Source organism: Saccopteryx leptura, chromosome 2, assembly GCF_036850995.1.
Source record: "Saccopteryx leptura isolate mSacLep1 chromosome 2, mSacLep1_pri_phased_curated, whole genome shotgun sequence".
In the NCBI taxonomy this organism is placed as follows: domain Eukaryota; kingdom Metazoa; phylum Chordata; class Mammalia; order Chiroptera; family Emballonuridae; genus Saccopteryx; species Saccopteryx leptura.
The window spans coordinates 28,541,990-28,569,765 of record NC_089504.1 but is presented as its reverse complement, the minus strand read 5'-3'; the positions used below and the strand labels follow the sequence as shown (position 1 = coordinate 28,569,765).

General features: G+C 42.2%; 1 protein-coding gene across 3 annotated transcripts in view; it reads left to right on the top strand.

The window, feature by feature from the left end:
- The first annotated feature begins 6,215 nt into the window (after positions 1 to 6,215).
- Positions 6,216 to 27,776, top strand: part of SLC44A1 (solute carrier family 44 member 1) — a 196,056-nt gene continuing 174,495 nt past the window's right edge. The window contains exon 1 of one of the 3 annotated variants that reach the window (XM_066367519.1): positions 6,216 to 6,525. In XM_066367519.1, the coding sequence (XP_066223616.1) occupies positions 6,490 to 6,525 (36 nt within the window). In that variant the 5' untranslated portion in view covers positions 6,216 to 6,489. The remainder of the gene's footprint in view (positions 6,526 to 27,776) is intronic. The other 2 variants (XM_066367521.1, XM_066367520.1) reach the window with 2 other exon arrangements.

Genomic DNA, 27,776 nt, shown 5'->3' with positions numbered 1-27,776 from the left:
GACTCCCGCATGCGCCCAACCGGGATCCACCCGGCACGCCCACCAGGGGCGAAGCTCTGCCCACCAGGGGGCGATGCTCTGCCCCTCCGGGGCGTCGCTCTGCCGTGACCAGAGCCACTCTAGCGCCTGGGGCAGAGGCCAAGGAGCCATCCCCAGCGCCCGGGCCATCCCTGCTACAATGGAGCCTCGGCTGAGGGAGGGGAAGAGAGAGACAGAGAGGAAGGAGGGGGTGGGGGTGGAGAAGCAAATGGGCGCTTCTCCTATGTGCCCTGGCCGGGAATCGAACCCGGGTCCCCTGCACGCCAGGCCGACGCTCTACCGCTGAGCCAACCGGCCAGGGCCTATCACCACAGTTTTAAGTCATCAAGTTTTATTTTGATTTGTGACACAACAACAGATAATTGGAATATCCAAGAGATCTTATTTATTTCCAAGACTACACCTTTGCTGAAGTCATTTTAAGCCTGAATGCCTCCCATCCCCCATCTTCACTTATTGACAAATCTGCCTGTTGTTCAAGGACTAGATCAATGTTGCTTCCTTTTCATGAAGCCTTTCAGAATCATTACATTTTATGGTAATCTGTTCTTTCTCTGTACTCGACACTGCATAAAATCTCCATGATTAATAAATCATTTAGGCCAGACTGGTGGTGGTGCAGTGGATAGAGTGTTGACCTGGGAGGGTGAGGTCCCTGGTTCAAAACCCCAAGGTTGCTGGCTTGAGCACAGCCTCAACAACTTGAGTGAGGTCGCTGGCTTGAGCCCGAGGTTGTTGGTTTGAGCAAGGGGTCACTGGTTTGGCTTGAGCACTCCCCCCAACCCTTGTCAAGGCATGGCATGTATGAGAAGCAATCAATTAACAACTAGAGTGATGCAACTATGAGTTGATGCTTCTCATCTCTCTTTATTCTTGTCTCTGTCTCTCAAAAAAAAAATAATAAATAAATAAAGCCAGCCTTAAAAAAATGTAAGTATTGATAACTTGGGAGGACTCCCTTCCTCTTAAAATCATTGTATAAAGCTATTTTAATATAGTTTAAAAAAACAGTACATGCTTTTTTCAAAACCATGAATAATACAGAAGTCTATAATTCAGAAAGTTTCTCTAGTTTGTCTTGCTCTATCTCACCCCAATTTACTTTACTCCCACCTCCTCTCCAAAAGTAACTACTGTAATGAAGTGCTATATATTCCTCATAACCTCGTAACACACACACACACACACACACACACACACACACTCACATAAACAGGATTCTATCACACACAATACTGTTATGTTAAGTGTTTTTTCCATTCAAGGATGTGTTGCAGTTACCTTTGTGTGTTGGTTAATACCAATAGATCTCACACTTGGTTTTTGTTGTTGTTGTTGTTGTTGTTTTGTGACAGAGAGAAACAGAGAGAAAGACAGATAGGGACAGATAGACTGGAAGAGAGAGAGATGAGAAGCATCAATTCTTCATAGCGGCATCTTAGTTTCTCATTGATTGCTTTCTCATATGTGCCTTGACCGGAGGGCTAGAGAGACCAATTACCTCTTGCTCAAGCCAGCGACCTTAGGCTCAAGCTGGTGAGCCTTGCTGAAACCAGATGAGCCCGCACTCAAACTGGTGACCTCGGGGTTTTGAACCTGGGTCCTCCGTGTCCCAGACCAACGCTCTATCCACTGCACCACTGCCCGGTCAGGCAATTCATTTATTTCTTGAAGAAATGTTTATGACACATTCCTGGATAATTTCTAGGTTTTTTTTACACAGTGAGACTTGTCTAGTAAAGGAAAAAAAAAGTCACATAGCATTTTTATAAACAAATCAATCTCTGTACACCTCCTCTGCACTTATATAGTTTATGGACTCATTACATTTAATCTTTGCCCTGTATTTTAATTTATTAGTTAGTTAGTTACTTTAGAAAGAGGGAGAGGTAGAGAGAGACATTAATTTGTTGTTCCATTTATTTATCCATTCATTGCATTCATTGGTTGAATCTTGTATGTGCTGGCCTGGGGATTGAACCTACCAACTTTGGTGTACCAGAATTATGCTCTAAGTTAGACACCCAGCCAGGGCTCTTTGCTCTAATTCTTTTTTTTTTTTTTTTTTTTTTTTTTTTTTAGAAGGAGGAGAGAGATAGGAAGGGAGATGAGATAAGAAGCAACAGTGCATAGTTGCGTAGTTGTGGCACTTAAGTTGTTTATTGATTGCTTCTCACACGTGCCTTGACCAGAAGACTCCAGCCAAGCCAGTGACCTTGGGCTTCAAATCAATGACCTTTGGGCTCAAGCCAGTCACCCTGAGCTCAAGTTGGTGAGGCTGTGTGCAAGCCAGATAAGTCTGCACTCAAGCAGGCAACCTTGAAGTTTCAATTCTGTGTCCTCAGCTTACCAGGCCGATGCTCTATCCATTGTACTACCGTCTGGTCAGGCTCTTTGCTCTAAATCTTGATTTAAATATCTTACCACCTCACTAAAATGTGAATGACTTAAGGACAAGAAAGGTACCTCACTCATCTTTGAATTTCCCATATGTAGGTAGGTATCTGACTTATTACAATGGCTCAAGAACTATATTGTGAAATAAATGAATTTCCCTACTTTATAAAAGGTCTCTTTCCTTCTCAAATGAATATAATCCTGCCTCCTTTTACCACCTTCCTTACCCAAAAATAAAAACAAACACTAGTTTTATGTTTGAAAACAGCTCAAATCCCCAAAGACTGTTCGCATACGTGATACTTTATCAAACACACTTAGGTCATAAGAGTCAATAAAAAAAATTGAATAACTACAGACAAAAAAGGTCATTCAGAAAAGTAATAGGGGTACGCTATACCTCTTTAACACAAGTTCACAGCAAGCATTTTTAGAGAACTTACGAGTTTTCTGATCTTGCAACAAAAATCCAAGTGAAACCATAAATAAAAGCCAGAGTTATTAATTAACACTGGAGGAATATCAACTTACAAGTGTGGGCAGAAACAAAGTTGCAGAGCTAAGGATTTATGATTCTCGCCAGAGTCTTGCTGGGAACACTGTTGTCTTGTTCTATTACATGCCTGAGTTCAGGGCAGCTCTTTTCAGGGGCTTTCTAACTTCAGGGCTTAGCTGGGAGGCTGAGATACAGTTCCATCTTCTGGAATAGAGACCTGTTCTTGCTTCTCTGGAAATGAATGAACAGTTACAGCCCTTGGTTACAATTAGTTTTCGCTTTTGGAGCATTTCCCAGGGGTGATATGTGAATGCTTCAAGGTGGAAGTTGTGAGACAGATCTGGAAGCTGGGGCTCTGCGGAGGCAAATGTGCTCTTTTGGGATGCAGCTGTGAGCACAGTATGTGCTAAAATGTAAATAACACAGCTGAAACACCAAGTGCCCCGCCCCCCCTTTTAAAATTAGAGGACTATTCTGAGCAGTTATAGACATACATGTATATAGATGCATTTATATTTCTGTTATGCAAAAACCTGAAATCATGGGAACAATGAGTCAGGCTTTAAGACTATCGTGGAAAAGACCATTAGGGCAGTGTCCCCCCACCCCCACCCCACTGTGAGTGACCAGTACCAAGCCCTCCGTCCGAAGCTAGAAATCCTGGAATTCACATGGCCAATTATACAATATTAGACTATTGGGAAGCATTTCTGGCTGGCTCAGCTGGTGATCTGCTTTTACCATGCAGCACCAAGATTGATAGACCTTATAATTTTATCCTGGTTAGTGCAGATGCTGTTCTTACATAAGTTTTTATTTTTAAAAAAGTCTCTTTTTCTCAAAAGAAAAACAAACCTAAGCCCTTCTTGGTGATGAGATCAGTACCCTGATCACTGGCTAGGGAAAAATAATCACTTTTGACATTTCTGAATTTGCCATAGTTTAATTTCAATGAATGCTGTGTGTGCTTGTTTATGAGAACGAATGAAAAGGACCAGTAATTTGGCCACCTCTAAATCACTCCTTTTATGAGGCTTCTTTGGGTGTGAGGGGGATGGGAAAGAGACTTGTTCTTAGAAGGTACAGAATATAAATTCAGGAGTGTTAGTTTCTCTCATGCTAATGATGCGGTAAATTTTAAAACATCGCATTCACATGCATATATGGTGCATACATACGTAATTAGTATATTTACAAAGCACCTTGCAGAACCTTAGAACCTGGTGGTTCCATTAACCCTTAAATGGAAAGCTGGAGTTTAGATCAGTTAAGCACAAAGGAATGCCATCCCGTTCAACTACCTTCACCCAGCATCCATGTCTTGGAAAGAGGCTTTTAAAAAAGTGAAAATACATTTTTTTTTCCTTAAGAACTACAGTTTGTCCCATATTTATCTACTTCTGCAGTTTTAATTACAAAATAAGTACTAGCTACTACAAGGAATAACTACACTAGCCAAAAAGATTTTTATAATCTGAGAGAAATGCTCCCATATTGACTCTGCTTAGAGAAACAACTCCCCTTTCCTTGATTATAAAGAAGGAAGACAGATGGCTTCTTGTTTAAGACTGTAATTTTACTTTCAGCCTCCTCCTTCAGTTAAAAACAAGATGTACTTTGAGGCTTTGAGAGAAAATCTCCAGGGAAGGTTTTTTTCATTCTTGGCTACATTGAATAATTTAACAAACACATGAGACAGCTGGGGGAAAATGTTTTCCCTTGTTCTCAGGGAGTTTGCAATCTAATTGTGGAGAACTGGGACCAGAGCTATTCAAGTTTTATTTTTTCACTTCTATTTAATGACTGGTAACATAGTTAGGACTCATCACCCCAGCAGTATGATGGACCTTCTGATCAAATTGAAAGAGTACAGAGGGAGAATGCAGAGGAAGAATTAATGGTCTCAAGCAGGACTTGTTGAGTGCCTGCTGATATTATTTAATCTTGATAGCCTTTTGAGGTCATCCCTATTATCTGTTTCACAGAGGAGGAGAATGAAGTTTCAAAAGTGATTCATCGTCACACCTAGGAAATGATACTGGAACACACCAGCGAGGAATTCTATGGCCTTCTCTTTGGCTGTCTCCCGGTACCCATGTTTATTTGCTTAGATTCCCTTTCCAAAACACATTAAAGTCAACTTACTTCTGTGCTATCCCCCCCCCCCCCAACCCTTAGAGTTTGGGTAATCCTAAAACTCACTTTTATTTGATCAGGCCTTCTAGAGTCTCACTCCCTTGAATCTTTGTAAATAAAAAAATATATATATATTTTTAAACTGATTCTGTCTTTGAGACATTATTTGATAGGATGAAACACAGTGCCTGATACTGTGGTTGTCTTAGTATTAATGATAATCTTTAGTTTTGTTTTTTCCCCCCCGTTCTGATCTCACACTATTTCCTAAGGACTCTTTTGGCACCGCAAATTCCTTGAAGGTACTGACCATGCCCACTCTAACTTGTTACCACCGTACATTAACAACGGACTTGTAAGAGAGCAGAAACTTCTTTGTTCACTTCTTCATTCCCAGTGCTTTCAAGTCACGGTAATTTCGTATGTCTTCAGTAAATTTTAAAAATAAGAATGAATTAATACCCGATTATTGTGGATTAACCTCTGTATAAGAAAGGTTAGTTCAGGTCTAATATGGCTTTGAGTTGAGAGACCTTGAGAACTGTCTTTAGAACAATTTTGACCTTGGGTGCATTTCATGAGACTCTTGGTCATCTTCAAGTCTCAGTTTCCATATCAGCAAAATGGGGTCAGTAGCAACAGATGCTTGTTTCTCCTTGTCTCCTAGCACCCCTTCTCCAGAGGTTTATTGTGCACGCTTTCCTCTGGATAAAAAGCAGCCGTCGGAATAGTAAGAAGCCACTGGGGACTTCGGATTGCACTTCCAGTGGGAACAGCGAGCAACTCCTACCTTGCCCACGTCTCCCGGGTCCGGAAGCAACCCGGCCACATTTATTCTGCGAGCCTGCCCAGCCCTCGGGTGTCTCAGCCCCGGGAGCCCTCTCGACCCGAGGCAGCGCTCTGCCTCGGTGCCACCGCTAAATGGGCTCGGCATCGCGCAGGCTCTGACGCGCGTCAAAGGGCCCGGCCTCGTTTTGGCCGCCGCCGCTCGGCCGCCCGCGCGGCGCTGCACTGGGGGCGGGGAGTCTGATGGGAGACGCGCGCGGCGCTGAGGAGGCGGCGGCCCGGGAGAGGGAGCGGGAGAGGACTGGGCGCGGGAGGCGGGAGGCGGGGGACAAGGGGAGGCGCCGCCGCCGCCGCCGCCCGCCCCTTTCCGCTGGGAAGCAGCTGCAGTAGCAGGAGCGGAGCAGGAGCCGCGCAGCCGCCGCCGCCGCCGCCGCCGCCGCCGTGGGATGTGGCCGATGCCCGCCCCGAGCCGCGCCGCCTCCTGAGTGTCCGCCGCCGTCCGAGCCGCCGCCGCCGCCACCGAGCCGTGCGGGGCCAGGCCGCGCCCTCCCCGGGCGCCCGCCGGCTCGCATGCCGAGGGGCTCCGGGGCGTAGCTGCGCGCCCGGCGCCGCCTCCGGGCTCCTCCGGCCCCGCCATGGGCTGCTGCAGCTCCGCCTCCTCCGCCGCGCAGGTGAGGGGCTCCCGCCTCCCGGCCGCCCGCCCGGATGCCTCCCCCGCGCCGCACCGCACCGCGCCGCACCGCGGGCGCCCGCCTCCCGAAGCCTCTCGCTGTCCGCGTTCCTCCCTGCATCCCGCCCGCACTCCAGAGCCCCCCGCCCCCGCCTGTCCCGCAGGTGCCCCGCACTGTCTCCGCGGCTGCCGACCCGCGGGCGCCCCTGCGCGACCCCCAGTGCGCCCTCCGCTCATTGCCCTTCCTGCCCGACTTGGCCTCCACCTCCCTGTCACACCTGAGCGTCCCGCCCGCCTGCAGGTAGAGGCAGCACGGGCGCCTCCTCTCCGCCCCAGGTGGCACCCCCTTCCCTCGTCTTGCGGGCCTTGGCCGTCTCTTCCCAGCTCGGTGGAGTCCCCCGCTCCCTCTCCACCGACTATTTTCTGAGCTCCCAGCAGGAGTACACCCAGCATGGGCTCTTCACCCCTTTCCCACCTCGTTCCAGTTTCTCCTCTATTAGATGCCCCTCTTCCCTTGCCCACCGCCCCCCGAACGGGTTCGGGTGTTTAAGCGGGCCCGGGAGCCCTTCCACGGCCCACTTCCCGGTTCCCACCCGCTCGCCTCACACCCCATCCCCCCGTTGTGCCTTGACCCCGAGCACCGCGGCCTCTTTTTACACCCAGGCCCCTGCGGGAGCGCCGGGACTGGGCTGGGAAGGAGATTGGGCACCTGGTGGGTGACGGGAGCGTTACGGAAACTCCCTCTTTGTTGCCAGTGTAACAGGAGGAAGAGGTGCCGAATTTAGTTTTTCGGTGGGCACTGGCTGAATGTTGTCGCCCAGGGCTGAGATGCAGAGATTTCTCCTAGCTTCTACCCTGCCCCCATCCAAATTTCGCTAACCTCCCTCTCTCTTGCGGATCTGAGCCCTTAACCTAGATGGAAATGTTTAGACAACTGTATAAGGATCAAATGTAATAGGACTTGACTGCTGGCCACTAATAACTGAGAGGACCTGTTTGTAAATTACCTAATTTAGTGGATTAGTGAGTGTATTTACAAATACGATAAAAAGCAATCAGGAATACTGCATTAAAGTGTCTGGTGCTGGTGTATGAAAAATAGGCTCTGACAATGCCTGGGATGGAATCTCACAGTTTCATTAGCGCAGAATTTCACTGTGGTCTTTGATTTGTTTGTTTTGGGGCTCTTGTCTTTAGAAATAAAGGCTGGCTGGTTCTTGGTGAAGAAAAATTCTAGTTTTGGGGGGGAAAAATTCCTCCAGATATCTAGCATCTGGGATAATGCCAGAAGTGTTTTTGCTGCTGCTAAATGACTATATATAACTCAGTTTTAAATAACCTGCATACTTGTTCTGAAAATCTGAGATCTGTTAGAAAATGTCTAGAATTGCAAATGAATGGTGGACATTCATGTTTTATCAAGTATCCTATTTGTCCTGCATTTTTTTTCCTGAGTGTTTGCTTACCTGTGGTTTATTATTATTATTTTTCCTACTAGGATCATAGGTTGATTGATTTAGTTAAACCTTCCTAATTAGCTAGAATAGCAAAGAAAAACTATTATGTGACAGTGTTATGACAAGGTCTATGGAACAAGGTTTTCACATTAACAACTAAAGGTATATAATTACACAATACCTTTTAATTGGTTGGGGATTTTGGAGTGGAGGGGGAATCAAGTTGGATGTTATTCGTCTGCTATTTACTTAAATGTCATTTTCACCAAAAAAGGCATCTTTTCTATTGCCTTTATTTTAAGAACTGGGTAACTTTACAGCCTCTTTTGATGGTGGAAAGAATACCTTTAAGACAGGAAAGTACTGATAGTTTATGAATGGCTTGTTCAGTGCCTGAACAATTAAATTTGGGAGGGACGGATTCTGCACCAAAACTCTGTTGTAATCTCAAGTAGTGAGTGAGCCTTGGCATTTGTCTAAGTCCCTGTCATACTTTCCAGAATGCTATTACATACATTTTCGTTGCTTTTTCCTCTTCTTGGGAGCCACTATTTCTTTTTGTGCCATGTTCTACAGATGAGATACATGTCATGCACCCCAAGGGGTGCGTTTTTTCCCTTCTGAATCCTGATAACCAATCAGCAGCTGTCACATGCCTTTTAAGTTCAGCTTTAGGGACTTGTAGTGTTCAGTGGAGCATTGAGGAGCAGGTTTTGTGCCGAAGAACTTATCATATTTTTTTTCCTTATTTGAGATTTTGTCATCGTTACCAGTCTGCTGATATTTTCCAGCTTAAGAATAATAGTGTATCTATATGTGTTGTGTTGAAACAAAATGGGAATGCAAGATGAACTCTCCATTCAAGAACCTCTATACCACTTTGAACCTCACATAGAAGCCTCAGTTATATTTTCAGGCAGAAAATGTTTATTCTCTTCTGTTGGATTGTAAGCATCTTGAGTACAGGAACTACTTTTGTTTTCCCCATCTTTGTATCCACTGCAGTGCCCTCTATACCTTGTAAGTAACAATTGCTCAGCAATAGTCACTTATACACAGATTTGAACATCTGGCTGCTGAGTAACATTGAATGGGAATCCAGCCCTGATCCGTGTTGCTTCACTTTCACAGGCTGGTTGACTGATTCCACCAAGCACCCTCTTTTACGCTCAAGGTTGAACTGTTTAAGTTCAGGTTCTCACATTCCTTCCTGTTTTGTCAGTGGTAGTGTCAGTCTGCAAAATTGAGCAGGTTTTCCCTTTTCTCTTGGGTCCTTTACTCAATGCTTGTATTTCAGTTGGAACAGTGGCTATAACATCTTAAAAGAGCTTGTCTGCAAACTCTCATGATAACCTGCAAGGCACATGAAAATACTGCTTTGGGGTAATCTGCATTTCACTTTAGCTTTTCTCAGTGGTATTGTCAGCAGTGTTAAAGCCCTGGCAGGCTTTATCAATGTAAATACAGTCTGTGTTCTTTTTCTGTTAGAGATTTGATTTTTTTTTTTTTTTTTTTTTTTTTTTTTTTAATTTTTCTGAAGCTGGAAACAGGGAGAGACAGTCTGACAGACTCCCGCATGCGCCCGACCGGGATCCACCCGGCACGCCCACCAGGGGCGCTGCTCTGCCCACCAGGGGGCGATGCTCTGCCCATCCTGGGCGTCGCCATGTTGCGACCAGAGCCACTCTAGCGCCTGAGGCAGAGGCCACAGAGCCATCCCCAGCGCCCGGGCCATTTTTGCTCCAATGGAGCCTTGGCTGCGGGAGGGGAAGAGAGAGACAGAGAGGAAAGCGCGGCGGAGGGGTGGAGAAGCAAATGGGCGCTTCTCCTGTGTGCCCCGGCCGGGAATCGAACCCGGGTCCTCCGCACGCTAGGCCGACGCTCTACCGCTGAGCCAACCAGCCAGGGCTGTTAGAGATTTGATTTTGAAATACACTTTATTTTCCGCTCATAGCCTCTTGCTTTGTTGTAGATTCTCATGAGAGAGTGTATGGTCTTCCGAACTGTTTCATCTCTTATAGTCTCTCCTGCTATTGTTTTCATTTTTCTTCGAAGTACCTAGATATCATAATTTGCTACCAAAATAATTATCCTGTTTTAGGATTTAGATGAAAGTGTCACATTCTATATTAACTTGTATTTCCTTGCTGAAGGAGCAAATTATTGGCAAAATAATTTGCTGTATTGGGTATGTACATTTAAGAATCTTAAGCATGTCTAATGAGTCAGGGCTCTTATAGGACTCTTATGGTTCATGTTTTTTTTTTTCTTAGTGAGCACTGCACATTGTTTACTAATATTAGTACTTGCTCAAAACAAGCCAACACATGATAGCCTTTGACTAAAAATCTCTTTGAAGGGAACGTTAAAATGAGATAGTTTCCTTGAGTTTTGGGGGGTTTTTTTGTTTTGTATTTTTCTGAAGTTGGAAATGGGAAGGCAGGCAGACAGACTCCCGCATGCACCCGACCGGGATCCACCAGGCATGCCCAGCAGGGGGCGATGTTCTGCCCATCTGGGGCATCTCTGCTGTGACCAGAGCCATTCTAGCGCCTGAGGCAGAGGCCACGAAGCCATCCTCAGCGCCCGGGGCCAACCTTGCTCCAATGGAGCCTGGGCTGCGGGAGGGGAAGAGAGAGACAGAGAGGAAGGAGAGGGGGAGGGGTGGAGAAGCAGATGGGCACCTCTCCTGTGTGCCCTGGCCAGGAATCGAACCTGGGACTCCTGCACGCCAGGCCGACGCTCTACCCCTGAGCCAACCGGCCAGGACCGGGTTTTTTTTTTTTTTTTTTTAGCACTAATCCTCCCTAAGACTCTTAAAATTTATTCCCAACCCTTCGTAATTCTTTTGTTCTATTATAACCTGACATAATTTCTACTCTTATAATGTTAAACTTCAAAGTTCAATTGTAAATCTTCAGATTTATTAAATGCTCTTTCCCATTGACAAACCAGTTTGAGTGAAGGAGGCTTTTGAAAGATTACTTAGCAAATTGCCCAAGTCTTTGTCGTTAATGGCTAGATCATTATTTCTCACAGCAGTGCTTTGGAGACCAGAAGATTTTACTAGTGCTCTGAAGTTCTCTGTCCTTCAGTTCTAACCGTAGACACTGTGAGAGGAATGGAGGACAATCTTTCTGATTGAACAGACTGCCCCTGTCTGAGTTTAGGAGACGTTGTACCTGTCTGCTGTCTTGCCCCATGGTCTTCAAATGGCGAGCTACACATTTAACTTTCTCTAGCTTTTATATCTTGCCTTGGGAATAATGAAAAAACAATCAAGTGATTCACAAATACTGGTTACCTTTTGAGTATGTTAACTGTTCCTTAACAGATTTTTTAATAATACTGTAGTTTCTATCTGCTGTGGGAATTGGAAGTCAGATAATAAAAATGAAATTTGAACAGTGTAGTGGGAATTACCAGCAGGGACTAAGTTGTTCCATTAAACTATGTCCAGCCAAGTAGATTTGCTCTTAACTGGAACAAAAATGTCACAGTATAAAGACATTTTTTTCCCCTTCTTCAGAACACTGTGGTGAGAGTAGAGATCAACTCCTCAAAATATGTAAATGAAAGTTAGTGTTAAAATTGCCTGGAAATAATATAAAAATGTGTTAATGTTTTTCGGAGCCATTTTCATGTTTTAATTTCTACTCTAACTCTGAAGTTGATTTTACTTCCATTTTACAGCCAAGGATATTGAGACTTGGAGATTGGGAAACTCAGCTCAAGTCACAGAGCTTCTCTACGTGATCCAGACTTTCAGGTGTTCTGAGTCGGAGCTCTGTGCTGCTCTTTCTGTGTTTACACGTGTGCTTCCCAACCTTAAACTGCAGCTCAATTTATCTTTAGAAAAGGTCCACTCAGTGAAATTTTGAATGAAGGAGTTTCTCGTTAAATTCATGCCACCATTTTAACCTTCCTGCAGTTACTAGCTGGGGAGCAACATAGTATAATGTAGCAAAACTTGTCCAGTTAGAATGTTTTCAGGCTTAGCAAATATTATCAAATACTCTGATAATGTGTTAAGTCTGTCACTAAAGATGTTATTGATTAGAATAATTATTTATAAAAATATATTCTACTACTGGTAATTGGTTAATAGCTGTTTTATTGCCCCCCATCAAGAAAAAAAATAAAATATTTTAATTTTATACCTTTGGCTCACATTTTTGGGACCCTGGAGGATATAAGAGGAAAGCTAGTCCTACTGTCTCGCTTTTCTGTCGAGTTAAACTAGAATTTAAAGATCTGAGGTAGTCTGAGACAGAGAGAGACACCTTATGCGGTAGCTGGGACTGGAAACTAGTGCAGTCTCTTACTCCTGCTCTTTCAGTAGGACTGTTCCTGCCTAATGTCTTAAATCCTCTTATCTTTCAATATTGGCTGCACATTGGAAACACTTGAGAACTCTTAAAAACCCTCATTCTGGGGGTCCCACTCCCAGAGGTTCTGATTTCATTCGTCCAGGGGTACTGCCTGGGCATTGGAATTTTTCAGTTTCCCTGGTGATTCTCATGGGCTGCCAAGGTTGAAATCTGCTGTTTTATTATACCTTTTCTTTAGGTACTTTCATCTCCTCTTATGGGTTCCATTACAAGTCTATATACTGGAAATTCCCAAACTGAATTACTGAATTAGTAAATTGAAACACTATGCTAGCCTCTGATCCTTACATCCAACTAATTCCTTAGCACTATCACTGGAATATATGTATGCAGCTCAAACTGGGCATGTCTAAAACAACACACACACGCACACACTTTTTCAGTATCTCTGGTTCACTGAATGATACCAGTGTCCTGGTGTGGAAACTGGTAAGGAATGTGCCTTTCATTAGTTCATAGCTAGTCATGATAACTTGCCCCTTTAACCTTCTAAACGCCACTGCCAGCACCTAGTCCAAGCCTCTGTCACGTCTGGCCATATCCTCGCATATAGATCTCCCTCTATTCCTTCATGCTACCTTCTAATTTTTCTCCATCTTTTAGTGTTAGTGATCTTTAAAAAAATATGAAGCTCATTGTGTTCCTCTGCTAGTTGAAACCCTTTAGTGGTTTCTGATTGCTCTTAGGACAAAGACCAGAATTCCAGACCCGAGCCAGCAAGTCCCTGTGTGTGCTGTTCTCTGCGTCTCTCCAGCATCATCTCATGCCCTGCTTCTTACTCTTTGTGCTCCAACCTCACACGTTCTTTTGTCAATTGCATTTCTTCTTTTAGGGCTTCCCCCCCCCCCCCACTTTTTGTATTTTTCTGAAGCTGGAAATGGGAGGCAATCAGACAGACTCCCGCATGTGCCCGACTGGGATCCACCCGGCATGCCCACCAGGGGGCGATGCTCTGCCCATCCGGGGCGTCTCTCTGCTGCAACCAGAGCCATTCTAGCGCCTGAGGCAGAGGCCACAGAGCCATCCCCAGCGCCCGGGCCAACTTTGCTCCAATGGAGCCTTGGCTGCGGGAGGGGTAGAGAGAGACAGAGAGGAAGGAGAGGGGGAGGAGTGGAGAAGCAGATGGACGCTTCTCCTGTGTACCCTGGCCGGGAATCGAACCCAGGACTCCTGCACGCTAGGCCAATTCTTTTAGGGGTTTTGCACATACTGTTCACTTGTCTGGAAGGCTCTTTGCTTTCCCCCCTGCCGTTGGCTGGCTACTCCTCATCCTTTAAGTGTCAGCCTGAAAGTTACTTTTTCGGAAAGGCTTCCTTGATCATTCAAACCAGGCCATGTCTCCTCATTAAACTGTCCCAGCCTTGTTACATTCAGCCTTGTTACCCTTGAGTACTTAAAGCAAGAAACAAATTATTTCACAGTTAATATTAATGTCTAACCCAGGAGTTGGCAAAACTATAGTCCGCGGGCCAAATCTGGTCAGCTACCTGTTTTTATATGGCTTGCAAGCTAAAAATGCTAAAAATGGTATCTATTCTTTTAAATGGTTGAAAGAAATCAAAAGAACAATATTATTGCATGAAAAATAGATTTCATTAAAATTGTATGAAATTTAAATTTCATTGTCCACAAATAAAGTTTTATTGGGACTATAAATACCCTCATTTATTTACATATTATCTATAGCTGCTTTTATGCTACAAAGGCAGAGTCGAGTAGTTATTTGTGAAAGAGACCTTACGACTTACAAGCATAACTATTTACTTTACAGAAAATGTTTGCTGACCCCTGGTCTGGACTCAGCTGATAAAAAACACAGGGACTACATCTGCTTTGTTGATTGCTGTTAATCTCAGTGCTTAGCTGGTACCTGGTATATTATAAGTGCTCATGCAGTATTTGAACAAATTAACATCTATGGGTGGATGTGGATGAACTCCTACCTTAGCAATTCTGATGTTTTAAAATACAATACGAATTTTTTTTTAGCCAGACCTGTGGTGGCACAGTGGATAGGTGTCAACCCGGAATGCTGAGGTAGCCAGTTTGAGACCCAGGCTTGCTGCGTCAAGGCACATAGGAGAAGCAACTGCGAGCTGGTGTTTCCCATCCCTCCCACCTCCCTGCTTTTCTAAAATCAGTAAATAAAATCTTATAAAAATGTGTTTAAAGGACAAATAAATCCTTCAGAAGATTCTGAACAGAACTTTTAGTAGCTGTCTTAAACAGCTTGTATGTTTGTATGTTGCAGGGATACCTTTCATGGATGAAACAAATGTATCAATATTAATGGAGGTGTTAGTTACCAGGTCAAGGTGGATGGGAAATGACCAGTCCACTCCAATAATGGGCCATTTGGATTTACAATGCTGCTGTTCTTCTTCTTTTTTTTTTTTTTGTATTTTTCTGAAGCTAGAAACCGGGAGAGACAGACAGACTCCCGCATGCGCCCAACCGGGATCCACCCGGCACGCCCACCAGGGGGCGACGCTCTGCCCACCAGGGGGCGATGCTCTGCCCCTCCGGGGCGTCGCTCTGCTGTGACCAGAGCCACTCTAGCGCCTGGGGCAGAGGCCAAGGAGCCATCCCCAGCACCTGGGCCATCTTTGCTCCAGTGGAGCCTTGGCTGCGGGAGGGGAAGAGAGAGACAGAGAGGAAGGAGAGGGGGAGGAGTGGAGAAGCAAATGGGCGCTTCTCCTGTGTGCCCTGGCTGGGAATCGAACCCAGGACTTCCACACGCCAGGCTAACGCTCTACCACTGAGCCAACCAGCCAGGGCCAATGCTGCTGTTCTTATAGCAGGTGCTGATGGATGGGAGTTTATGTGTAGAGTTATAAAGAAAAAGTCTTTGAGCTGGGAAAGAGCTTCACTCATTAAAGAGGCATTGTTATCTCTACCGTAGGAATTCACTCTGTGAACATGTTTAAAGTTTCTGGCACAGTGATATTTCTTCCCTTTTAGTACTTTCTGTTTTCTCATTTATTTGGAATATAGCATAGCATAATGTTCCAAGTTTGAATTGATGCATTGTTTCAAACTTAGTACTTTTTTTTAAGAGGTGGTATTTGAAAGAGATTTGCATTTTTCAGTAAGTTTTAATATACTCAATAGGGGGTGTTAGTTTTTCTTTTCCCCTTGGTGGATGTTGTGATTTCTTATCAGTGTATAAAAAGATTTACTTAACAAATATTTGATTGATAAACTGCTGTCATTTTGTTTTGGTGAAAATAATGTGCCTGACCTGTGGTGGCGCAGTGGATGAAGTGTTGACCAGGAACGCTGAGGTGGTCAGTTCCAAACCCTGGCCTTGCCTGGTCAAGGCACACCCGAGAAGCAGTTACTACAAGTGGATGCTTTCTGCTCCCCTATGTCCCTTCTCTCTACTCTCTAAAATTAATAAATTAATAAAATAAACAGTAAAATAAAAAGAAAATAATGTATTACTCTTTTTAGCTGCTCTTTACAACATCTCACAGTCAACTACTAGACATTTCTTTAGTAAGGAAACTCTTGAAAGTTATTTTTATTCTCATTTTTAAGGTTGCCAGACAGTTATTCTAACCGTTAAACAAAAGTGTTTGATTTATGGATCATTTTTATAATGTAAAATAAGAACAATAGCAAAAAGATGGAAAAATTTTGAAAATCGGTGTTTACTTCAAGACATTTCAATAGCAGTGAAGGTGTTAAAGCCTGCTCTTTTTTTGGTAGAACTGTAATCTTAGAAGACTTTTTTTATTTATCATGAACCACTTAGGATAAATTCAGCTATAAGAAAGAAAAGAGGGGGAAAAGACAACCTTACATCTAAATAGCTAAAACCTTAAGGAAAATGTATTACCTCGTGTATGTTGAATGGTAGGATGGCTTCCAGGTTGGTGACTTCAGTGGCTTGGTGATGTCAACAAGGCCCTGAGCTCTCTTTTTGTCACTCTCAGGAAGGTATTGTGTTTCCTCCCTTCGCGCCCCTCACGGTCCCAAGATCCATGTGGTTCTTCTGACGACCTGTCTTTTGCTGAGCTGAAGGACCCCAGTAGTTTTCCATTAATTGGTGTTAAGGAGGTCTGCATACTCCTCCCTAAACAATCTCTAGCTAGGGGGAGGCAAAGGACCCCCTACTTGTTTTAGAGTAACCAGGATTTATTTCCCTTTGGGTCAAGTGGAGGGCAGGGCAACATGGGAACAAAAACAGGACCCTGTCAGCCAGGCAGCGGTGTGTGTGGGAGGGACGGTGACTCCGTAGGCAGCCAGTAGTATCCACTGCGTGGTTTTGCCATTTTCTTCTGCCTGTAAATCACACTTCTAGAGTGTTTTCTAACATTTCTCTGGTAGCTCTATTATAGGACTTGTCACAGTTCATAGTTGAAAGTTGCACAATTATCTTTCTGTTCCCCCAGTGGTACTGCTCCAGCCACTGCTGAGCTCCTTCTGTTTTCCCCACCCCCACGGCCTCTTCCATTCTGAGGCAAGGATAGCTTCAGGATAAAGAGCATTTAAAGCTGGAATAATGGTTACATAGCTAATTAGTATTCCCATAATACAGTGGGCCCCAAGAGACTCTTGAAGAGGTCCCTATAACCTTTTCCCTCTAATTCCTTCAATTTCCTTTTTTTTTCTTTTCTGATTTTTCACTTCTGTGTGTATTTATCTTTGTGTGATTGGTACTCAATTTTTTCTTATTTTTTCTAATTTTTTTTTCCTTCTTACCTCTATGCGATACATTTAAGAAGCCATAAATTACTGAATGGAAGGTACTAGAATAGAGAAAGAAGAATGATTTCTTTCCCCTTCCTATTTAATTTTGTTTTCATGTAAGCAGTAATAAAACTGAAAATTCACGTCGTTACTTAGAATATCTATTACATAAAGAGCTCTCACAGTATAAAAACTGGATCTCTGCAACAAATAGCTAATTTACCAATGGGGAAATAATAAACTAATATTTAAATATGTTGACTCTTGCTGATAATCAAATTAACCCAATTTAAAGCACAAAGACAGCCTTTTACATCTCTAACTTGGGTGGAAGTTAACAGAGTGATATTAATTGCTCATGTGGTTTTGACTCACTGTATACTTTATTGATTTCTGAATAAATTGGAATGACCCTGTCTGAACACTGTTTGACAACATGCATTGAAGTCCATAAAAAAAAAGCTGACACCCTTTAGTAATCCAAAAGTATGGTTATTCTATGTGCAAGAATCTTTCTCTGTGGATTCGTAATAGCAAAAGAGTTTAATTTTAAACATAACTGTCTCGGGTGTAAAATTTCTTTTCTTAAAATAAAATTCAATTGAATTTAGTCTATTATATGTGTCTCATTTCGCCATCATCCCCAACTAAATGATTCTCCCTTAATGGGCAGCTGACCTTCTGCTGTCCTTAGAAGTCCTTTCCCTACTGCTGTTCTAACGGGCTCCTAGAATTCAGAGAATTGAACACCATCTTGTACTGGCAGGAGTATGGGCTGTAGAACCAGACTGTCAGGTTTTTAATCTCAGCTCTGCCACCAGCTGGGTTATATATGTATAGGTGGAATCCTTTCACCTTTGGTGCCTCAGTTTCCTCAGCTATAAAATGGGAACAGTGATAAAACCTACCTCATAGGCTTGTACCAAAGTGTATAACCCTTGAAAATATATCAGGCATTACCATATCAACATAAACCTCTTGGAGATCCTCATCCAGTAATACCCCCCACAAAAGAAATCCTGTATTTGGGATCTAGAAAAGAGACTTTGACTTCCAAAACTTTTAAATTGTGTCAGGAAGAGGAGTCCTATGGGTGAAATAGATAGCAATAATAAGGACAAGCTAAATCAGGGAATGGGGAGGCCAAGAAGTATGGACCAGTTGGAGAGTCAGCTTCTTGGAAATGACCCTTGATCTGGCCTTAGAGGATCAAGTTTAGAAAGTAAGAGGATGGAGAGGTTTTAGGAGAAAGCAGGCATAAGGGGAATGCTACCTGGGCAGTTCACTAAGTGGAACCAAATAGTGTAAATGGGAAACAGAAGAGACATTATGGGGTTGAAATAGGACAGACTTCCCCTGACTGATTCTGGACATGTGGGATGAAGGGGGCGGATAAAACTGGTTTGGAATGCCATATGCTCGGAGAAAGGTACTGTAATTGGTAGCCATGGGAGTTGAGGTGGAGACTAGTATCTGGAGAAGAGAAGATGAATTTAGTTTTATATAGACTGAGTTTGAGTTGATACTGACATTAATACCTTCATGCAGCAATGTCCCATAGGCAGTTGAAGACCCAATACTAGATTTTAGAAAATGCTCACGTGCATAGAGGAGATGCTTTTTTAAGGACAGGGTTTAGAAAGATTAGGAGGAAAGAGAGGGCGGAGGAAAGGGCATGAAATATGAGAGCAGGGAAATGAGTGCGAGGAATAGTGGTGACCAGTCTAGGGTTTTCCCTGCACTCATTTCCTTACTTGTCTGTTCTCATTTCATTTCATTTTGTTCTGGAGACTCAGGTGGATATCAGTGTTAACCCCATTTTGCAGATGAGGAGTCAGAGGCTCGGAAAGGTTGGATAGCTTGCCCAAAGTCCGGCATCGTGGAAAGCCAGAGTGGTGGAAAGCCCGGCCGTTTCCTGCTGCATTGCAATTTCCTTCCCTCTGCTGTACTGAGAACTGCTACATTCAAGTAGCATATTAATGTACCTTGGCTATCACTTCTGGCACTTGAATTCAGAGACTGTGTGTACTATTTACTCTTACTTTTAAGAGTGTGCGTGTGTGTGTGTGTGTGGGGGGGTGCTGGTTTTAAATCACTGCACCTCAAACTAGAAGTCAAGGTGCGAAATTCTGGAGCAGAGTCTATGTAAATGGTGTTTATAAACTTCAGAGTCTGGGGACCCTTGACCACTGTGCATTTTCTCCTGGGCCTTTCTGCATTTTCTTCTAAGAACTTCAGTCTAAACAAGTCTATCATGACAGTACATTTACCCAGTATGTCTACTGTTTGTCCTTTCCCCTTTAACCCAGATTCTTGAGAATGCAGTTTTGAATAAAGAATAAATATGTGTATATTTAATCAGTCTTTCAAAATCTATGGGCTCTGAAAGGATTAATATAATTGATGCTAACATTATTTAATAATAAGTACCAACAAGGCTCTGGAAATCTGTTAGGAAAGGAAAGGGTACAGAAAATGGCCACAGAGAAGTTGACTGTAGCACAAATGGTTAGCATGCTGATTAGAATCAAATGTGAAGGCAGAGATTTTTCACCACCAGGTCAAAAGCTGGATTTCTTTCTTTTTCTTTTTCTTTTTTTTTTTTTTTTTAACTAAACTGCACTGGAAAAATTCGGCCTATTTATGAGAGTTTTATCCCTTGCTTGTTAAGCTTTGAAGTTTTTTCACATCTCTTTTGCATGTGATTTTGTATTTTCATGACAGTTCTAAAAATATCAAGTGCTATAAAAACAATTGTAAAAAACATCAACTTTTAAGTCTAGCATATTAAATATATTTTGAAACTAGCCATACATTTACATCAAGAAAAACATTTTGGATTTCAGTTATGAAGTTTTGGAAATAATACTTTTTAATAAGACACTTCATTTTAAAATTGAATGCAATTCTAGTTTTGATGATTAAGAAAAAAAGTTTATAGTTTGATCTGAGAAAGTAAGCCAAGACCAAGTGGAAACGGTTCTGGTGTAGGGACCTGCGGACAGCAGGCAGCCTCCTTGGGGGAAGCAACATTGTTTGCAGTACCTGCTGCTGACCAGGCTCTGTCCTCTGTGGGTGGTCTACAAGCCTTCCCATGTAAGGATACAGATGTTCTTATGTAGGATACCATAATCAGTGTTTCCCCAAGGAGGTGCTCCCCAAGCACCAGGATGCTCCTCCAAGGTGGTCCTTTAAGAAAGGGTCTGTCATCAAGAAAAATTTCAGAAGTTCATCCTCCTTCAATAAACTGTCCCAACACCTCCCACTCCCTTCCTCATCTCTCCCCTTTTGTAGAGTTACCGTGCATATTAGCATATTAAAGACTCGTGGCTCCTTATCTTAACCTCCAGGAAACCAATTTAACTTTGCTTAACTGGCCTTCCTTGAACTTAATTTGTCCTGAATTCTTTTTTTCATTATATCTTGAACTATTCTGCTACAGAACACCTTTTGAGAAACAGTGCTTGAAATATTCCTTCTCAATTTCATTCTTTTAAGTGACAACAAAAGTAAGTGCAGTTGCAACAAGAATGTTGTTGGATCCGGTAACCTATCCGTAGGAAGCACTCCGCGACCCGAGACAGAACTACCAACACGTTCTTTTAATTATCAGCAAAAAGGATGTAAATACATTTCCAGTCACCTAGGTATATTATGACAATTTAAAAGCTTCTCATGTGAATGGTTTCTCAGTCAGCTGTTTGAGATCTCCAGGAAGTCAGGGAAGAGCAAGGGGTTTATAGAAGAATCCTTCAAGTTTGAAACTTCAGAATCTGAACTGCTGTGAGGCCAGCTGGGTCAGCTTGTGCTGGGGTTTTCTTTCCTCCAGGTGGGGGCTGCGGCAGAGACACGAGGGACACTTGTATTATTGCTTAGCTCTCCAAATGGCCCTTCAGAGATGGGACCTGCTACTGATTGAATGCTGTCTTTTGTTGGAGAAAGAATTGAAGACAGAGATGATGTTATATGGGCTAAACAAATAACAGACCCTCCATAAATGTTTATTGAATAAATGTGTCGGGGAGGGATGGGGTATTCAGAGATCACAATTTTAGTTTAGGGTGGTAAGGATGCTTGTCAAAATTACTATTTTTAAAACAAAACATGTCAGTGGAGAGAAACAGGAGTAAACCTGAAAATTAAAATTACCCACTGTTTGAAATGTTTCAAGTTAATTATGCTGCTTTTGAACCTGACCTTGCTAGCATGTCTTCCTACATTACAGTGACATCTTGGTAAAGATGTTAATACTAGCCAGCCAGGAAAAAAAAATAAAAATTAAAAGAGCACATCATAAGTTAGAGACATCTGGGCCTTGTCAACACCTAATATGTTAGGTAATCAGCACTGGTAGATTTATAAGAACGAGGGCTTCCCTTCCAGCAAATCCCCGCCCCTCCCTTGTCTTTTATTGGCCCACCATGCAGAAGACCACCGTGAACGTTGTTTGGGCCTCAGTGCCTTTCTGGGAACAGGGTATGTGGACCTACAGATTCTACTGTTTTCAAAGTCTGATCTGAATGGTGGAGAGCCCTTCTACAGAAATGACCCCTGCTTGTGACCAGTGCAGGAGTGAGGAAGCTCTGAGAGAGGTGGGAAGGCACTGAAAAGAAAAAGAATGTTGATAGAATAAAGAGAAATGTCTTGGCCTGAGGAGGGAGGGGCAGGCCCCCTCTGCCCTGAGACGGAAGAAATGAAAGGAATACAAGGGAAAGGAGCCAGCAGGGGTAACTGAGTCAGCCAGTGATAAATTATCTATATCTCCTAGTTACAATACAAAGCAAGAGTAGCAGGGTCTGTATGTAACTATGGCCAGTGATCTGGAAACTTCCCCCCCGCTGACCCCACGGAAACTTTCCCTCCCCTCTCCTTGAGTCCTGGGAAACCTTAAATAAAGAAATCACATGCCCATTGCTTAGATACTGTAAAGGTATATAACCTGTAAGAAAGTCAACTTAGGGGAGCTCATGTTTTGAAGCTACAAACCCCACGTGCTCTGCCGGCTTTAATAAATTCTCCTTCCTTCATTGATTAGTTATCTGAGTGTCTCTCCTCTATCGGGTCACTTCCTGCTACTGGCCCACCATCATATGTTTTGGTTCAGTTCAACATTTATGGACTAGTGTGCTGTTCAGGTGGCTAAGTACCAGATTCCACCAAGAATGAGACCTTGTCTGCAGTCTGTGAAGGGAGACAGTACAGAGGAGCGGAGGGGCTGCCACAGAGGGTCAGAGCACACCAGAATCTCCTTTGTAAGTAGTCAGAAGTTATACTGACTTGCAGTATATAAAACACTGGTAATCTCTTGGTAGCTGCTAAACTAATTTTTAAAATTAAGAGCTAAAAATACAAAAGCGCCCTAAAGGAACATAGACATTATTTTTGAGGTATGGTGTGTGTTTTTATACTTAATTGGTGAGGATAGAGTTCAGTAAACTTGAGGATGAATATATTGTATCTGTAGGCATGACAGTATTTTATTATACTGAATGAAAGAACAAATACTGTCCTTGAATAAAAAAATAACAAAGCTGCAGGAGCCTATAGACAAGTCATACTGACTCTTGAGGCAGTCCCTTAGAAAAGGTACCTTATAATATGTTTCATATTTTTACTTCTGTGTTGAAATGACCAACATTTAAGCTAAGGTGTAATTTTCGTTCTTTGATAATGCAAAATTCTAGAAACTTTATTTGAATTTGAACAACTCAAAAGTATTCTTTTGTCATTCACTAATCTCTGGTACCTCTCTCTCTCTTTTTAATTGAGTTTGTTGAGGTGACATTGGTTCACAAAACCATACAGGTTTCAAGTGTACAATTCAACAAAACATGGTCTGCACACTGCATCATGGGCCCATCACCCAGAGTGAAACCTTTCCTGTGTATCCCCTTTGCCCTCTCCACCTTCCCCACCCCTCTTTCTCTCTGGCCATCACCACGCTGCTGTGTCTATTTGTTTTCCCTTGCAATTCCTTCATCTTTTTTCTCACCCCACTCCCCAAACCCTCTCCCCTCCGACGGCTGTCAGACTGTTCTTTGTATCTGTGCTTCTGCTTCTACTTTTTTCCCCTTTTATTGACTTTATTGGGGGTGACACTGCTTAACAAAATATAGGTTTCAGGTACACAATTTTACAACACAGTAACTGTACACTGTATTATGTGTTCACTGCTTCTGTTTCTATTTTGTTTGTTAGTTTATGTTCCTTAGATTTCACATATAAGTGACATCATATGGTATTTGTATTTTTTTGACTGGCTTATTTCACTTAGCGTAATACTATCCAGCTCCATCCATGCTGCTGCAAAAGGTAAGGGTTCCTTCCCTTTTTTTTTGCCACCGAGTAGTATTCCATTGTGTAAGAGTACCACAGCTTTTTTATCTACTCATCTACTAATGCACACTTGGGCTGTTTCCAACTCTTGGCTATTGTAAATAACGCTTCAGTGAACATAGCAGTGCATATATTTTTTCAAATTAGTGTTGCAGATTTCTCCAGATGTATTGCCAGAAGTGGAATCAGTGGGCCAAAAGGCAGTTCCAGCTTTAATTTTTTGAGGAACTTCTGTACTGTGTTTCGCAGTGGCTGCACTAGCCTGCACTCCTACTAACAGTGCATGAGGGTTCCCTTTCTCCACATTCTTACCAGCACTTGTTGATTTAGATCAGTGGTAGTCAGCCTGGCCCCTACCGCCCACTAGTAGGCGTTCCAGCTTTCATGGTGGGCGGTAGGGAAGCCACCAAAGTATAAATTAAAAAATAGATTTAACTAAAAAAAAAATAGATTTAACTATAGATTTAACTATAGTTGTTTTATAAAGATTTATTCTGCCAAACTTAGCGAAAATCCGACATAAAGTACTTGGTAAGTAATTTATTATTATGTTTTAACTTGCTGTAACTCTGCTTTATAAATTTTATAAAGTAAAGTTACTTCCCTACTTTACAAATCACCATGACTGTGGAACCGGTAGGCCGTTAGAAAATTTTACTACTAACAGAGATACAAAAGTGGGCGGTAGGTATAAAAAGGTTGACTACCACTGATTTAGATGATAGCCTTTCTGACAGGTGATAGCTCATTGTAGTTTTAATTTGCATTTCTCTGATGATTAGTGATGTTGAGCATATTTTATATGTCTATGCCATCTGAATGTCCTCTTTGAAGAAGTGTCTATTTAGATTCTTTGCCCATTTTTTAAACTTTGGATATGAACCCCTTATCAGAAATACTATTGACATGCATGTTCTCCCAGTCAGTGGGTAGCCTTTTCATTTTGTTTGTTTCTTTTGCTGTGCGAAAGCCTTTTATTTTGGTGTAATCCTATTTGTTTATTTTTTCCTTTGTTTCTCTTGCCCAAGGAGATATAGCAGCAAAAATATTGCTATAAGAAATGTCTGAGATTTTACTGCCTATGTTTTCTTGTAGGATTTTTATGGTTTTGTGACTTATGTTTAAGTCTTTAATCCATGTTGAGTTTATTCAGGTGTGTCTTGTTTCATTTTTTTTGCATAAATCTATCTAGTTTTCCCAACACAATTTATTGAATAAACTGTCTTAATCCCATTGTATATTCTGCCTCCTTTGTCAAATATTAATTGACGATAAAGTCATGGGTTTATTTCTGTGCTCTCTATTCTGTTCCAATTATCTGTATGCCTGTTTTTATTCTAGTACCATACTGTTTGATTATTATGGCCTTGTCATATAGTTTGATGCCAGGTAGTGTGGTATGTTTTGGTGTGATTCCCAGAATCTCATACCTGACTGGGTATTGTGACCTGTTTAATGTCCTATGGTCACTGAACCACAGGGTCCAGAGCGATTATTCAAAGCATCTCTCATTACTACATCAGACCATCTTCTTGTTTCTCTTTAAGCTTTCTCCCACTCACACATTCATTTTTTTCTTCTACTCTTTAAGTATTTACACCTCATTTACTTCCAAAAATATTTTAGGTGATATATAATCAAATGTAAATATATTTAAAACTTTTGGAATGAAAAATCAAAAGCTAGAAGGAGATGGAGGTGGGTAGAAGGAAGAAGCACACATGTTCTAAAATGCCTCAGCTTGTTTACTGACAAGTATTTCCAGTCCTCCTTTAGAAAGTGCTAATTCACAGGAGATTATTACATGCAATCCTTTTACAGAATCCCAAGCTGGCAAGGATTTAAGAAGTCTGCTGTTCGACCCACCAATAAGGTATCACGTCCACTAAGTGGATTTGTCTATGCTCTGCTTAAATACCTCCATCAGCAGAGAATTCACTGTTTGCTGAGACAGTTAATTCTATTTTCAGGCAGTTATTAGAATTTTTTTTTTCACGGCTGAGCACTGTGTCCATGTAACTTTATTGATGGTTCTTATTATTCTCTACCCATTAGCCAGATAGAAAAACTGAATGACTGAATATAGAACAACTGAAATCGGCCTTTAATGTGTGCCAAGTTGTGTGTGTGTGTTTTAAACTTAAAAACTCTTAGTTTATATCGCCACTTCTAAATGTCATGATTCCAGGTCCTGTACTATTCTGAACATCCCCCTTTTTTCTTCTTCTGCTTTGATTTTATTTATTTATTTAATTTTTAGTTTTATCAAAGCTGTACATGCATATCTTTTAAATAGTACACCATTTCTATCAGGATTGCTATTCTCTTTTTAAAAAATGTCTCTCCCCCTTTTTTCACTGCCCCGAGGCCATCTCTTTTAAATCTTTGAACTGCACCTTTTGCTTTTCCCATCAATGCCTAAACATGCTGCCTCCTGATTCTTTAGTTTTCAGCATTAATTTTGGCCTCCACTGTGGAAGGTGAAGACTGAGCTCTCTTCTGACACTAGTCTTTGTCCCTGTATATACCTGTATATACCTTCAGTCCCCCTTATTCTTCTGCTGTGGATATGGCATAATCTTACTTGGATCAGTGTTCAGTCTTTATGACTATGGAAATGTTCTTCACAGCTGAGTCATGTAATAGTTCATCATTCCTACATAATCTTTTGCTGCTGTAGAGATAATAGTCATCTCATTTTGTTGTTTACCTATTTTTTTTGTATACTTGTGACTCACTGACCTCTAAATTCTTGCCTAGTTGTGTGAATTTCTTTGGGTCAGCTCAGATACCTTAAATACGCTTTCAATTTCAATTGTGTATGTGTGTGTTGGTGCAACATCAATTTCAATTTCTTCTTTTTTTTTTTTAATTGGTGACAGAGACAGAGAGACAGACAGACAGAAAGGGAGATGAGAAGCATCAGTTCTTTGTTGTGGCACCTTAGTTGTTCACTGATTGCTTTCTCTATGTGCCTTGACTGGGGGGGGGGGGGGCTACAGCAAACCGAGTGACCCCTTGCTCAAGCCTGTGACCTCAGAGTTTTGAACATGGGTCCTCTGCCTCCCAGTCCAATGCTCTATCCACTGCGCCACCACCTGGTCAGGCCAATTTCAGTTTCTTGTTGAGATCTCTCCCATAGCTCCATTCTGGCCTGGCCCATTTCTGACCTGTTGCAAAGCTGTCAATTTGAGATCTCCCTTCACATCATATGGGGGATTCCCTTAGTCTTTCTTGTGTTGGATTCCTGATTATCTAGATCTCATGTACTTTATAAAAAACTATTTAAAAAAAATTTTGGTGGCTGTGTGGCTTCTTTATTTTACAAATCTGTATAAGGAAAACTAAGGAGGAAATGGAGGGAAGAAATGGTGAAGTAGGGTTAGAAGATGAAAACTAGTCTGCCTTCAAGCTAAGAGGTCTGATCATCTGTATTTTTGGAGTGAGACTAATGAGTCTGGTCAACAAGATGCATTGAACACGGGCACTTATCTCTGCTCCTTCCCCTAACTCCTTAGGGAAAGCATAAATACAGATGCAGATCACAGGAAACCAAGGCCCTGGGATTGCTGAGAGCACAGGTGAGAAGGAAAGCTGAGACATCAGAACTGGCAATAGTCTGTATCAGTAGGTAGAGCCTCAGATCACTTCCCCTACCAAGCAGCTTAGGTAACTTAACACCACCCTACAGTTTTTTTCTTTTTACAATTTACACATAGGTCTATGGTCCATTTTGAAGTCATTTTTGTATAAGGTTTGGGGTATAGGTTGGATTTTCTTGTTGTTGTGTTTTTTTTTGTTTGGCATATGGGTGTTTAATTATCCCTTGTTGAAAGGTTGTACTTTTTCCAAAGAATTGCCTTTGTACCGTTAAAAAATATCAACCATATGTGGATATTTAGATCTATTTATGAACTTCCTATTCTGTTTCATTGACTCATTTGTCTTACCACTTATACCACATGGTACTTGATTGTGGTAGCTTTATCTATATTGAAATCAGGTAATGTGAGTTCTCTAACCTTTTCCCTCTTTTTGAAAAACGATTTTGGCTCTTCCAGTTCCTTTGCCTTTCCTTAGATATTATAGAATCAGCTTGCCAGTATCTACAGAAGTTCAGCTGGGGTGATTTGGCTTGCGCTGAAACTATAGATCAATTAGGGAGGGATTTTCAAAAACTATTGAGTCTTCCAGTCTGTGAATATTTAAGCTTTTGATTTCTTTCATCAGTGTTTCTATCCTGGTGTTTTCTTTCTTGGTTTATTGCCTTGGTTTGGTAAAATAGCTTCTTTCATAGCCTCCCGAGAAAGGATACTTGAAGTAATTGTTTTGCTACCGTGAATGCATTTATTCTTATCTCATACATATTTAAT